The sequence below is a fragment of the Octopus sinensis genome, linkage group LG5 (assembly GCF_006345805.1).
Source record: "Octopus sinensis linkage group LG5, ASM634580v1, whole genome shotgun sequence".
Lineage (NCBI taxonomy): Eukaryota > Metazoa > Mollusca > Cephalopoda > Octopoda > Octopodidae > Octopus > Octopus sinensis.
In genome coordinates this window covers 91,249,327-91,265,316 of record NC_043001.1, presented here as the reverse complement: position 1 = coordinate 91,265,316, position 15,990 = coordinate 91,249,327, and the positions used below count along the sequence as shown (strand labels likewise).

Here is a 15,990-nt window from a genome sequence, read left to right as displayed (position 1 = left end):
TTATTATTATTATTATAAAGGTGGTGAACTGACAGAATCATTAGCATGCCGGGCCAAATGCTTAGCAGCATTTCATCTGTCCTAACGATCTGAGTTCAAATTCTGCCAAGGTCGACATAGCTTTTAATCCATCCGAGGTTGATAAAATAGGTACCAGTTAAACATTGGGGTCGATGTAATCGACTTACCCCATCCCCCAAAGCTGTTGACTGTGTCAAAATTTGAAACCATTATTATTATTATTATCATTATTATTATTAATAAGGGGACAAGCTGGCAGATTCATTAGCAAGCTGGGCAAAATGCTTAGCAACATTTCGTCCATCTTCCCATTCTGAGTTCAAATTCCCACTGAGATCAACTTTGCATTTCATCATTTCAAGGTTGATAAAAATAAGTACCAGTGAAACACTGGGGTAGATTTAATCAACTAGTCCCCTTCCCACCCTCAAATTTCAGGCCTTGTACTTTTAGCAGAAATGATTATATATGGTCGCTGCTGAGATCGACAATGCCTTTCAGCCTTTCGAGGTCGATAAATTAAATACCAGTGAAACACTGGGGACGATGTAATCAACTAGACCCCTCCCCTATAAGCTGCCAAAAAAATGCTGAGACAACTTTGGAGGACCCAAAATTCCATGTGAAATGCAACAATATTAGAAAAGAAAGTGACAATATTTGAATGCTTACATTATATATATATATATACTCTTTTTACTCTTTTACTTGTTTCAGTGATTTGACTGCGGCCATGCTGGAGCACCGCCTTTAATCGAGCAACTCGACCCCGGGACTTATTCTTTTGTAAGCCCAGTACTTATGCTATCGGTCTCTTTTGCCGAACCGCTAAGTAACGGGGACATAAACACACCAGCATCGGTTGTCAAGCAATGCTAGGGGGACCATCACAGACACACAAACACACACACGCATACATATATATACATATATACGACGGGCTTCTTTCAGTTTCCGTCTACCAAATCCACTCACAAGGCTTTGGTCGGCCCAAAGCTATAGCAGAAGACACTTGCCCAAGATGCCACGCAGTGGGACTGAACCCGGAATCATGTGGTTGGTTAGCAAGCTACTTACCACACAGCTACTCTTGCGCCTTGTCAATGTATATATTATATACATTGACATGTATGCTGAAAAGTTTGGTAATATTTCGACAGCAAGCTTTGAAAGCCTTTTTCTCTTAACTAATCTTCATGTTTTCCACTCTTGACTAATTTTTTTCCTTTTTCCACTCATGACTATTTTTTTTTTACTTTTTTCATCTCAACTAATTCTCTGCTGGACCATTTTTATTATTTTACTTTGTACATTTTTACTGCTGGACTATTTTTTGCATTTTCTGCTACTGACTAATTTTTACACTTTCCACCCTTAACATTTTCTACTTTCCACAGGTGGCTACCCAAAAGTATTCTGTTCAGTTCTTGAAACTTTTTGGCCAATGACTGAATGCTTACCATATCCACAGAAATATTCAGCCTGTAAGGATACATACAATATCCTTTCACCAGCTGTAAATCAAATAGCAGAAGGTCAGAATATAAAGATAGCCATGGTCGTACCAAACGCTGAATCTGTTGCTACAATCGAAGACCAAAACTGGATTTACTTAGAGAAAGGTGAAAAAGACAAATGGACTGGGACCATTGTTCCAAAAGCTTCTGGGAATATCATTTCCATAGCCGCCCGGCAGTCCAGTGCTGTGCGCTCCTTTGAGGCATTAGTCTCCTTTGAGGTAACATTTTCCCTCCTCTCTTTATTTTCTCTTTTTACTTGTTTCAGTCATTTGACTGTGGCCATGCTGGAGCACCGCCTTTAGTCAAGCAAATTGACCCTAGGACTTATTCTTTTGTAAGCCTAGTACTTATTCTATCAGTCCCTTTTACCGAAACAATAAGTTACGGGGACATAAACACCAGCATCAGTTGTCAAGCGATGTTGGGGGGGGGTACAAACACACACATACACACACACACACACACACACATATATATATATATATATATATATATATATATATATATATATATATACACACACACACATACATATACACGACGGGCTTCTTTCAGTTTCCGTCTACCAAATCCACTCACAAGGCTTTGGTCAGCCTGAGGCTATAGTAGAAGACACTTGCCCAAGGTGCCACGCAGTGGGACTGAACCCGGAACCATGTGGTTGGTAAACAAGCTACTTACCATACAGCCACTCCTGCACCTCTGTTTATTTGGTTGGTGTGATTAAGTGGAAATAATGACTTCCCTCTTCCTTTCCTTGTTCTTTTCTATTTTGCAAGCTAATGCTGGTGCCTCCCACCACCACCAAAAAAAGTACACTCTGTAAAATGGTGTTAGGAAGGACATCCAGCCATAGAAACCAGGCCAAAGTTAACATTGAATCTTGACATAGCTTTATAACTCATGGGTTCCTGTCAAACTGTCGAACCCAAGCCAGCATGGGAAATGGACATTAATGGCAATGATTTATTTATCATATATTTTCTGAAGACTGATATCATTGGTTATAGATTTTCAACGACAAAAGTGACAAGTGTGACATCTGTACAACTCAGATGGAGTAAATAGCGTAAGATATTTTTGCTCAGTGCACCAAACTTAGGGCTTTTCTCATTATATATTTTACCACTTTAACTATATTTTCTCCAATGTCTTGTAAGTGCATCTAGGTAGGTGGAAACTGGGGAAGCTAATCAAGGGAGGGAGAGAGAGAGTGTGTGTTTGTGTGTTTAAGTTACCAACATTCAACTATTTTCAATTATTTCAAAACTGTAACTTACTGGTTCAACAAATAGATATTGATAAAACAAATACCAAATTAAAACAAGTATTGATGTTTCTGATACAGTTAAATAAAAACCCATGAAAGTGGTACCAGAACCTGGCTGCAATCTTCTGACTGAATTTCAATGCCAAACTTCTTACAAACCACTTGTCCCTCATGCTATGCAAGGGTATTGAATACAGCCACGTCTGTGCCTATAGTGATTATTCATATATTAAACATAGATAATACAGAATCAAATACATTTTTTTATTATTTGTGTTTATGTTCTTCTTTCTCTTCTTTTTCTCTATAGGTTGTTCCATCTCATGTTTTGAGAGAGGAGTTCCGCAAGCAAAGAGCATCTCGTGAGAATGCTGAACAGGAGTATGTAGAGCATCTCTCTCGCAAGAAACACCTGCAAAGCATGCGCAAAGATCGGTCAATGATTCATATGATTCAACGAATGGCAAAGATGAAATTACAGAATTTGAATGAGGACCACTTGAAGCTGATGGATCAGCAGTTGGATAATGATGCTATTCAACAACTGGACCAATGCTTGCCTGAAGTACCAAAACATTTAACGCAAAATGGTACTGAAAACACTGTTCGTGATGAGAGAGATGTAACATATGGAGATGTGTTAGAGAGTCATAATTATGAAAGAAATATAAATGGTGCCTTTGTTGATTTTTTTAGTGAAGTCAATGACAGGCAGTCAAATGTAGCAATACTTGACAATGGACCTGTCAATGGAAATGAAAATGACAATTATAATCTAGGCATGTCGCCGGTAAAAATCAGACCAACCATCAAAAAGCGAACACTTCCCAAAATTGACATAAATTTAAATGAGCTTGATGGTGTTAATGAGAGTGATGATGACAGTGATGAAGACTATGACAACAATGTTGGCAATCACTCGGACTATCATCTTAATTTTGATAAACATGGTGTCAGACTGACGCCTATTTCAGAAAAAGAAGAAGAAATTGATGATTTCTTTAAAAGCGCTCTGACTCAGAACCGGAATGGTCCTGAGTCTGATGAATCTGAAGAAAATGTTGACAATGTGAGACAGGCAGAAGAGATAATAGGAGCAGAGACTGTTGGACTGGTAAATGCCTGTCCTTCTTTTGTGGATGACAGCAAAGACAGTTTAGTTGAAAGACTATCAGAACTACGAGGGAAAGAAGTAAAACCAAAGGTTCCTTTGAGAATGAAAAGAAATCTAGAAGAAAAAGTAAAAGAGGAAGAGATTATTGTAAGAGAAGAGCCAAAGAAACAAGAGGACCTTACAGAGAAACTGCTCCAACAAGTAGCTTCTATTGAAAAAACAATTGAAGAAGATGAGGTACTTATACCTTTTGATTTCGCCTTGTTCTTTTCTAACCTATTTATATATATATATATATATATACTAGCAGTATAGCCCAGCATTGCTTGGGTTTGTTTTCTTTTCGACCCTTTAGAATTGGAATTTTTGAAAAGTAAAAATTTTGCATTATGTAGCTTATTCTCTTTAAATGAACATTTTTCTGGTTGAAATACACCGATAAATGGTGACACAACAGTAAAAAAATCGTAAAAAATAGGGATTTTCATAGAAAAAAGCACCTTTTTGATGTAAATAATTTTTGGTCTTAACATTCTATCATACTCTCAATTTTGGTCAACTAGCGCTGCAGGTTCTCGGAGGAGATAGTGTTAGTTGAAGGCTACCAAACCTGCCACACACACACAGACAACTTCAGCTTTATATATATATAATATATATATATATGCGCAGGAGTAGCTGTGTGGTAAGTAGCTTGCTAACCAACCACATGGTTCCGGGTTCAGTCCCACTGCATGGCACCTTGGGCAAGTGTCTTCTGCTATAGCCCCGGGCCGACCAATGCCTTGCGAGTGGATTTGGTGGGCAGAAACTGAAAGAAGCCTGTCGTATATGTGTGTGTGTGTGTGTTTGTGTGTCTGTCCCCCTAGCATTGCTTGACAACCGATGCTGGTGTGTTTATGTCCCCGTAACTTAGCGGTTCGGCAAAAGAGACCGATAGAATAAGTACTGGGCTTACAAAGAATAAGTCCCGGGGTCGATATGCTCAACTAAAGGCGGTGCTCCAGCATGGCCGCAATCAAAATGACAAACAAGTAAAAGAGTAAAAGAATATATATATATATATATATATATATATATATATCGTGATTCCTATAACACATTTAAGGCATTACCATTTACTTGTTTTAGTCACTAGACTGGGGCACCACCTTGAAGGGTTTAGTTGAGCAAATTGACTCCAGCATTTATTTCTTAGGTCTGATACTTTATTAGACTCCTTTGCTGAATCACTAAGTTACAGAGACATAAACAAACCATCAGTTGGCAAACTGGTAGGGAACAAACACAAACAGAAAGACACACACACACACACACACATACGTACATGACTTACATAAAATGGTTACTGTGAGGGATGAAATTGAATCACAGTGTTGGTACTCTGAGAGCTTAGCTCTACTCTACAATTCAATATTCATCAAAACCCATTACTTGGTCTCTAGGTACCAGCTTCAACAAATATAAAAACAGGTATTTTGGTACAAAGTAATGTAGATTAATATCAAAGCTTTCATTAGTTCACAGAAGTCTACAGCAGTGCTTCTCAAACTATCTGAAGTGGTGTACCAGCAGTTTTTTTTTCTTTGCCACTATACCAGGGATTGGTATATTTCTTAGTAATATTAATTTATACCAGAAACAATATATATCTCTTATTATAAAAGGCAGATTTTATCTGCCTCCCTTTGTCAGTTATAGAAATCTACAATATAGGATTTCTTCAATTACAATTTACCTAGCATTTTTAAGAGTAGAATGCATCGGGTTTTGCCAGGTCCAGTTTTTAAAATTTAAACTCCAATTAAGCAAAATTTACAGAAAACTCACATTCTGGTGTGTATGTCAAATGCTTTTCTTAGTCTGGTTTACAGCACACGCAAACAGTGTGCAACGAATAAAGTGAAACTAGATGTAATATTTGTTTCTGTCTATCATGCTGATAGCTTGCCATACATTTTACTCATGTATCTAACAGATAAAAGTGAGTGAAAATGTTCTTGGAAGAGAGTAAATAGCGACAGAGTGATTTGAGGAAGACTAAACTGAAAGTATGAAACAGTGTTTATGTATAAACAGACGACACTTATATAAACCCTTTCGTTACCAAACCGCCCGAATTTACCTATTCATATTTAAATGAGAATATCAGAGTAAATCTCTTTTGTACATTCGTGAAAACACGTATTATACTTCGTAAACACTTCAAATACAGTTTTGTACAAAAATCGAAGTGTAATTTTAATTCCGTGAATTATGGGAGATTTTTTTCCGAAATTTGTTCCTATTGTGTTTTCAAAATTTGTAATTCTGACAAAAAATGGATACGAATTTCATTATATCAAGCAGCGAGTCAGAATTCGAAGGATTTTCTACTGAAGACCTTCATAAATCTAACTCTATGACTGAAAAAAAAAAGCATCTTTATATAAGAGTGAAGTTGTGTGTCTGTCTCCTACGATTTAGATTCGTAACTACTCCTACATTTTGCGGTGCAGTTTAACCAAAAGCGGGTATCTTATAGTCGTGATTCATATCGAGCCCTTCTGGGTATTAGCGCGCGTCTACGATGAGTCTACGATTTTTAAAAAATTTACCATCATATTTTTCCATTTTAATGCATTTTTTTCGCTTTTATATAAGGGAAGTAACTCTCTAAAAATATCTACGATGTGTCAACGATTTTTAAAAAAATATTTACCTTAATTTTCTTTCAATTTTTAATGCATTTTTTTGCTATTTTTTGGCTATAACTCTCTAAAAATGCTTATATAGTTATTTCCCTTACAACCCGAGCAACGCCGGGCGATACTGCTAGTAATGAATATAATAAAAGTTGACAATTTTCTTTTATCTTATGTTTATTTTGTAAACAAATAATACTTTATTTTATACAAGCATTTTATAATGTTTCTTTTCTGGAAACTCACCGCATACCAGCAGCTGATGGCTCAGACTGGTGCTGGTGCAGAGACCACCACTTTGATCATGAGTTTTGAGCCCAGTCTTCTCTGGCCAACAGCACCCAATAAGGGCTCCATGTTTAGGGTTATTGACTAGGCTTTCAGCAGTGTGAAGGTAAATGTGACAATAGGAATTTCTATGGCACTTATTATTAGTGTAGTGGGATTGAAAAGTAAGTGCTGAATAAGCGTTTTGTAATATTTACTTTGTGACGTTTTGTGGGTGACAGTAGTGTCATGTCAGAATTTTTACAATGATAAACATGTCTTTCCATGTTTACATTTGAGTTCAAATCTCACCAAAGTCAACTTTGCTTTTCATTCTTTTGTGGTTGATGAATTAAGTATACAAGAAGCACTGAAAGGAGGTTTATATATAATTGACCATTCCTCCCAAAAGTTCTGGTTTTTATAGGCACGTGATTCTAGGTTCAGTCCCACTGCATAGCATCTTGGGCAAGTGTCTTCTACAATAGCCTTGGGCCAACCAAAGCTTTGTGAGTGGATTTGGTAAACGAAAACTGAAGGAAGCCCATCACATATGCATATATATGTGTGTATGTATGTATGTGTGTGTTTGTGTGTCTGTGTCCTCCCACCATCGCTTAACAACCAATACTGCTGTATTTACGTCCCTGTAACTTAGCAGTTCCGCAAAACAGACCAACAGAATAAGTACTGGGCTTACAAAGAATGAGTCCTGGGTTCGATTTGTTCAACTAAAGGTGGTGCTCCAGCATGACCCCAGTCAAATGACTGAAACAAGTAAAAGTATTACAAATCATATTCTCAGAATTATTACACTATTTGTTCCACTTCTTTATCTTCGGTGTTCATCATAACATTTACTTTTCCGTGCTTTCATGGGTCAGGTGGAATTTATTAAGGCAGATTTTCAACAGCTTGATTCCCTTCCTGGCACCACCTCTTACCATCTTCCAAGCAAGATTATATTTACCCATGGTCAGACGATTTTGCAGAATATTGAAAATAAATGCTGTTCGTTTACAATGATCATGTAATGTTAAGACAAGGAGACACACGCACACACTCACATGCTCCAACTCACACAAACACAGCACTGGATTAACCATTAAGCAAAACAATCTTAGGGCTTAGGAGACACCACCAAAATAAAATGGTAAATGGTTTACAACAGCATGAAAGAAATAACTTTAAACTTGCTAAAATAATATTCAAGGTACCTTATTCCTACTAAGTATAGAAGTAGATGTGTTACATAAGATTGAGATTCTGATTAGAGACTGTGCAATTGAAAATGTAGAAAACTTAAAATATAAATAATGTGGAAGTATACAATAATAAATATTATTTTCTATTTTACTGTTAGTTTTGTTTATATTTTGAATTACATATATTTGGGGGCACCAAAATCTTTTAAGAACTTAGGCCCTCTACTGGTCTCTATCTAGCCCTGCTCACACAAACATATATGACAGGCTTCTTTCAGTTTCTCTCTATCCAATCCACTTGCAAGGCTTTGGTAAGCTTGGAATTATACTCTTTTACTTGTTTCAGTCATTTGACTGCGGCTATGCTGGAGCACCACCTTTAGTTGAGAAAATCGATCCCAGGACTTTGTAAGCCTAGTACTTATTCTATTGGAGTCTTTTGCCAAACCACTAAGTTACGGGGACGTAAACACACCAGCATCAGTTGTCGAGCAATGTTGGGGGGACACACAGACACAAACATATACGCACGCATACACACGACGGGCTTCTTTCAGTTCCTGTCTACCAAATCCACTCACAAGGCTTTGGTCAGCCCAAGGCTATAGTAGAAGACACTTGCCCAAGGTACTATGCAGTGGGACTGAACCCGGAACCATGTGGTTTGTAAGCAAGCTACTTAGTTTCTACATAGTAGAACTGCACCCAAAACCAAGTCTTTATGGAGTTGCTCAAATGTAAATGTAGCTACAATCATCATGACTTCAATGTCCACTTTCTCGTGCTTGTTGAAGCAAATTTTCCATAACCAGATTCCCTTCCTGTCTACAATCTCCGCTTGTTTCCAAGTAAGGTAATATTTTCACACAGCTAGATATGCTTTCATGGAAGATTGGAAACTTCACTTGTATAATGATGACATTTCTTTTACTCTTTTACTTGTTTCAGTCATTTGACTGTGACAATGCAGGAGCACTGCCTTTAGTCAAGAAAATCAACCCCAGGACTTATTCTTTGGAAGCCTAGTACTTATTCTATCGGTCTCTTATTGCCGAACCACTAAGTTACAGGGATGTAAACACACCAGCATCGGTTGTCAAGCGATGTTGCGGGGACAGACACACACACACACACATATAGACATATATATATATATATATATACACACACACACACACACACACACGACGAGCTTCTTTCAGTTTCCATCTACCAAATCTACTCACAAGGCTTTGGTTGACCCGAGGCTATATTTGAAGACACATGCCCAAGGTGCCACACAGTGGGAATGAACCCAGAACCATGTGGTTGGTAAGCAAGTTACTTACCGCACAGCTACTCCTGTGCCTGTTTACAACTGTCATGTATCAAGACTAAGAGAGATACTCCTACACACGAGTATACATGTGTATGCGTACACACTCATGCTGATGCCAGATGAAAGCACTTAGGCCATGCCATGTAAAAATCGCCCAGCACACTCTGTAAAGTGGTTGGCATTAAGAAGGGCATACAACATAAAAACCATGCCAGATCAGACAGGAGTTTGGTGCAGCTCTCCAGCTTTGGTCAAACTGTCCATCCCATGCCAGCAAGGACAACAGACGTTAAATGACAATGACTCATTCACTTTCTCTCTCTCACTTACCCACCCACCAAGTTTTTCATTTTCTGTCTACTAAATTCAGTCACAAAGACCAATATATATTATTATTTACAACTGCATTTACATTAGTGCAACTTCGTAAAAAAATATCTCAAAATTCTCCAATGCTGTAAAATAGTCCTAAAATCATTATGTAATACATACATATATATATAGAATTTTATTAAATTTATTAAATTGCAAATGTTGAATTTTAATTCTCTCTACAGATTGCAATTCAAAATTTCCACCTTGGAGGAGCACCAGGTAAGATAAATCCAATAATCCTTTTCTCAGCCATATTTTAGAAACAAACATCTGACTTATTTGAATCTGTCTTATTGTATATATTATTGATAATTTGTTTAACAGAATCATTAGATCATTAGGAAAAACGGTTTGCAGTATTTGTTCCAACTCTTTATTTCCCAAGTTCAAATCTCATGAAAGTCAAGTTTGCCTGTCACCCTTTCAGGGGTGATAAAATACAGGGGTAGGTAAAAGTTACTTAATATGAGTGGAATGTTCTTTTCATTTCTTTTTTAGGATAAAAGATGAAAACATTCCACTCTTATTAAGCAACTGTATACCTACTTTTTCTCACACTTCTATTGTACCAAACAAGTACTGAAATTGATGGAACTGACTGACCTTGTGCATAAATATGAAAACCATTCTTATTACTTACTACCATATCAAGCACAATTGAGCAGATTTATGATCAAAAGCATTCCAGACACGACCATCCCATTTTTATTTATTTATTTATTCATTCATTCATTCACATTCGAAATCAAATTCGATAACTGGCATCCATGCTAGTGGAGTGCTAAGAGCACCATTCAAGCATGATAGTTGCCAGAGCAGCTAACTGGCTTCGGTGCTGGTAACATGTAAAAAGCACCAGTTGAGTGTGATCGTTACCAGCATTGCCTTACTGGCACATGAAAAAGCATTCAAACGAGGTCGTTGCCAGTGCTGCTGGACTGGCTCCTGTGCAGGTGGCATGTAAAAAACATCATTTGAGCATGGCCGTTGCCTGACTGGCACGTAAACGCACCCACTATATTCTCAGAGGGGTTGGCATTAGAAAGGGCATCCAGCTATAGAAACTCTACCAGATCAGATTGAAGCCTGGTGCAGCCATCTGGTTTGCTAGTCCTCAGTCAAATCGTCCAACCCATGCTAGCATGGACAGCAGACGTTAAATGATGATGATGATTTTTTTTCACCGAGCATATAACTAATGTAGATATTAATTGTTAAAAATAATCTTTATTTCTGTTCTGTGCTCTGCCACACATCAGTTTGTCCTTGGACAGTTTCAGTACCATATTAGTTTATCTATGCTAAGAGGTGGCTAACCCCTCATTTAACCCTTCTCCCATTTCTGGAAGAAGGAATGCTGTGAATGGTTCCCTCATGACCATTTCCTCAGTGCAATGCAACCAATTCAAGGAGAAAAGTACCAACCCCAGTATATGACTGGTATTTTGTTGACCCTGAAAGGATGAAAGCCAAATATGACTTTGGCAGTATTTGAACTCAGAGCTCAGAAAGGTGACATGAGTGCCAAGAAGTAATGTATATGATGCACCAACTTTACAATTCAATGGTCACACACACACCTCTATTTTGGTGAGTGGTATTTTTTTAAATGGTATGATTTTGATAGAATCTCAAATTTCTTCCTGTATACACAAGCAACATTCTACTTTTGCCCCAACAAAACATCTGCCAGCTGCAAATGGAGTTAGTTTAGGCAACTCTAGATATCCTGCAATGTGACAGTTTAACAATTATGAGACTGAATAATATATAGAATAGGACAGACTTAAAATATAATTAAGGAAGACCAAGATAGTGGCCATGGTGTTCAACTTGTTGAGAGCAGATGATGCCTGACTTATGATGATGGTGATTAAAATATAAATGTAAGAAATTATTGTAAAGTATTGCTTCTGTTCATCATCATCATCATTTAACATCCATTGTCCATGGATTGGACAGCTTGACCAAGGCTACACTAGACTCCAGTCTGATTTGGCATGGTTTCTATGGCTGGATGTCCTTAACGTCAACCACTTCAAGAGTGTAATGGGTGCTTTTACATGCCACTGGCATGGATGCCAGCTGTATGGCACTAGTGTCCACCATGACTATGATTTCACTTAGTTTGATAGGTTTTCTTCTCAAGCATGGCATATTGCCAAAGGTCTTGGTCATTTGTCCTTGCCCAACATTCATTCAGTAAATTAAAATAAACTCCTCCAGTTGTGTATCTATAAAACCATTAAACAACTGAGATAGTAATCTTTTCTACTCTAGGCACTAGGCCAGTCGATTAGATTGACCCAGTACGTAAGTGGTACTTAATTTATCGATCCCGAAAGGATGAAAGGCAAAGTTGACCTCAGAACGTAAATACAGACGAAATACGGCTATACATTTTGCCTGGCATGCTAACGTTTCTGCCAGTTCACCGCCTTAACTGAGATAATAGTGTGTTAATGATAGAAACAGTTCACCTGAAGATGATCAAAGAATAGGCAGATTTTAACCTTTTATCATTCAGGTGAGTCTGTCAAGTGTAATGCTTATTTTATCACATTGTTTTGAATTGATCATGCATTATCTTGTTGCTTTGAAATTTTAATGATGTGGCTATTTAGTTTTAGAGGTAAGGTAGGTGTGAACGGCCCAATTTGGTGAGTTGCAACATAAGATGTGTAGACTGTTTGAGCCAGATATGGCCAGTTTAAATGCTTAAGGATTAAAGTAGTGTAAATAGTTATAAACATAAAGTTATGGTTAAACAATGAAATTCAAGTTGCTCAAACTGTTATTTCTTTCTTTTGTGTTTCCAGCCCAAAAAGACGATCAACCCTTTCTCCGGCATCGAACAACAGTGACATTGTCAAATTATTCCACACCAAATTTACCAGACAAAGAGAAATCTCATACAGCACCAGTATCAGTGCAAACTCAAACAGACAATGAAGAAATCTCACTCACAGTGATTTTGGAGAATTTCATTTATATTTTTGCGATTTTTAGCCTTTTATGGAAACTTGCAGGACTATTATTAAGTTTCGAAAATACAAGCAGCTAGAAGTCAAGACTTATACACGTTTTCTAAGTATGCACATGAAGACCTTTAGAAAGTAGGAATTCAGGATTTAATTTGAATTGTCTGTTGCTAGATATCTGCAGAAGATAAGGAAATAGTAACAAACAACTTGGCTGACCAAAAGATTGAGATTCAAATGATTTACTAAGTATAATTAATAATATATTGATATCTTCCATTTTTTTTTTAAATCCTTGCTCCCTTCCAACATTTTTTCTGATTCCTGTTTATTATATTTCATTGTTGGTTTAGTAATTATGTTAAAATTTCACTTATAAAATCTGACATTTAATGGTTTCCACTTCCAGTTATTTTTATATCACTTCACTTTCATCACCAGTGCCCTTCAATGTATAATTATCATACATTGTCATTTCCCTTTTGTCTCTGAAGCTGAAATTGTGTCTTGGGAAGAAACTCATAACTTAAATTTTGTAATAAGTCAAGCTATAAGTATATGAAAAAAATCACTTGTGATACTGTTGTTTCATCTTTTTTCGTTATTACTTTTCTTCTTATAAAATAATTTTGAAGTAGAAAAGTGTTGATTCCCTTATCTAAAATACGCTTTTTCAGATACTGAAAGTGTTCACATTCATCAGACACAATGAAATCTTGTATTTACATTTGCTTCCCTGATTAAGAGTAAAAACTACTTTTTGAGAATCATAAATGATGTGTGTCTTCTAATTACTTTTTTTTTTTTTTTTTTGGTTACTTTTACAGGTAAAATTCTAATCTAATTGTTATTCACAAATCAGCAGCAATGTAATATTTCTGCTTTTGTTTGTTTTTTGTAACCTTTCTCATGAGCTGTAATAATAATGTGCTTGTTTTCCTTTACTGATTAACATAAAATTTATTCATTTTATAATTTCAACCAAGTGCCAAGAAATCAAAATAATTTTATAATTTAGAAATTTATTAAAATGTTTATTTCCTTTATAGTAAATGTTATATATCTTAATTTGTGTCAGTTCAAGTTAATTTTCTTTCAGAATTTTATTTTGGCAGTATTTTAAACCTCTTGTCAAAAGGTGGTGTAAATCTGATAATGTTAACAGATCATAGCATGTCAATTGTAAAAACCCTGTATAGGATACATGATGTCACTAAAAAATGATTATAGAAATACATTTGTGACACTGTTATTAAAAGTAATCCCAGTTTGGGGACTGGGGTACAGATGTTTGTTTATCTTTCCTCAAATTAATCATTACATTAAAAATTATCACCTAAATTGTATAACTGTGTAATAATTTTTTGCAGTAAATAACAATTCCACACTCTGTCCTCTTTCGTACTGTGTTATTATTTCAATATGTTGGTGATATTTGTTTGGTAGTTGCAGAAGCAAGAGATACTCAGTATAGTCTTTAATACATCTATATATTTATATTGACTTGTTTCAGTCATTAGGCTGTGGCCATACTGGTACAGTCTTGAGGAATTTTAATCAGATGAATCGATCCTTGTATTTAAATTTTTTAAATCCTGGTACTCATTCTGTCTCTTTTGCCAAACTAAGTTACAAAGACCTACATTCCAACATCAGTTGTCCAGTAGTGGCAGTGGACAGACTCAAAGGAATACACACAGGTAAAGAACAACGAAAATCAAAAAGATGTATGCAATGAATGTTGAAGATGGAAAAAAGAGGGAGCATGGTTTTTTGTCAAAAAGACAAAAGGTCCGGAGAGAAGGAAAAAAATAGTCAAGAATTACCTGTATGGTTATATATACATACAGACTTTTTTCAGTTTCTGACTACCAAATCTATGCGGAGGCTTTAGTCGGACCAAGACTACAGTAGAAGACACTTGTCCAAGGTACCACACAGTGGGATAGATCATGGAATCATGCGAGAAGAGATTATCAAAAGAATATGAAGCTCAATGTATTTGAGCTTGCAAATGCATATCCTAGGATGTTCAGAAAGAGAGAAACTAATAATGAAAGATGAGTAATGCATGGATGCCTTTGAGATTTTGAATTTCATAAGTGAATAATCTACCGGTGTGAGTTGGACATTATCACATGGCTTAGGCAATGAATGAATCCCAAGTTGGACTAGATGCTAAACTGTGAAAACATCTCAAAATGGATTAATCATGGAGTTCTTAATCGACAACGCATAGTAATTTGATGATTAAGTGTTTTAGCAATGTACATTATATATAGTGACTAGTTGCAAATTGTGGGTACCTCACCTGGCCGGCCGCACACTATAGATTTCATCTCTCACAACTCGCTATCGTTCATGTCCCCTTTCAAACATCTAGACATGTACAATTTCCCAGCTCGTTACATTTAAGTATGTTAAGCATCCACTCATTTTACGATAGTTAAATCCGCTTTACTCACGCAAAGTGATTACAAGAGAGACAACTCTTCAGCTCACATTCCTGTATTTCTAGGTTGTATATTGCAGATTGTCTCCCATGCACCACATGGCTGAAAAACTGGCGTTAAATTTCGCAGCCAAACGGTACCGTAACAAAATATTTTTTTAAAATTGTGAAATTTTAAGTTTTAAATTAAGGTATATAGCCTTGTGATTAGGATGTTCACGATCACTAGATTGTGGGTTCAATTCCTCGGCTCAATGCTGCGTTATATCATTGTGAGAGGTTGTTCCTGTCTACACAGCGAAAACAAATGCCGGTGCAATTATCACTCATCTTTCACATTCTGGATGTTCTGCTAGATTAAGCGTGCGGGATCTGATAGCATTTCTGTGTCTGCCCATTACTCCGTACACGCCTAAAACAATTAGCAAGAGCGTCGTTCAAGTTACCAGATTAATTATACACACTGGTGAGTGACGGCCAAGAAATTAGTTGTATGTTGAAAGAAATAGCTTCGACGATGGGGTTGAAATTAGCTGAGAATTGATCTATTTGATTAGCTAAAACCTCTCAAAGCGGCGCACCAGCATGACCATAGTCCAGTGACTGAAACAAATAAATGAATACATAAACTCATTGTGCACAATTTATAAATGACGAATGGTTCATTAGTTTGTAATGCTGGATACATTTTTATATGAAAGATATCTCGAAGTGAGCTGGGTTATGTCAGATTAACTTGCAGCACATACTAGAGTAGAACAAAACTTCGACACGTATATTAAT

General features: G+C 36.6%; 1 protein-coding gene across 3 annotated transcripts in view; it reads left to right on the top strand.

Moving 5' to 3' along the window:
• The window catches only part of LOC115211941, a 63,523-nt gene extending 49,374 nt beyond the window's left edge, over positions 1-14,149 (top strand). For all 3 annotated transcript variants that reach the window (XM_036502944.1, XM_036502946.1, XM_036502945.1), the window contains exons 6-9: positions 1,419-1,759; positions 3,122-4,162; positions 9,957-9,993; positions 12,594-14,149. In XM_036502944.1, coding sequence (XP_036358837.1) covers positions 1,419-1,759; positions 3,122-4,162; positions 9,957-9,993; positions 12,594-12,838 — 1,664 coding nt within the window. In that variant the 3' untranslated portion in view covers positions 12,839-14,149. The remainder of the gene's footprint in view (positions 1-1,418; positions 1,760-3,121; positions 4,163-9,956; positions 9,994-12,593) is intronic.
• Positions 14,150-15,990: the final 1,841 nt, after the last annotated feature.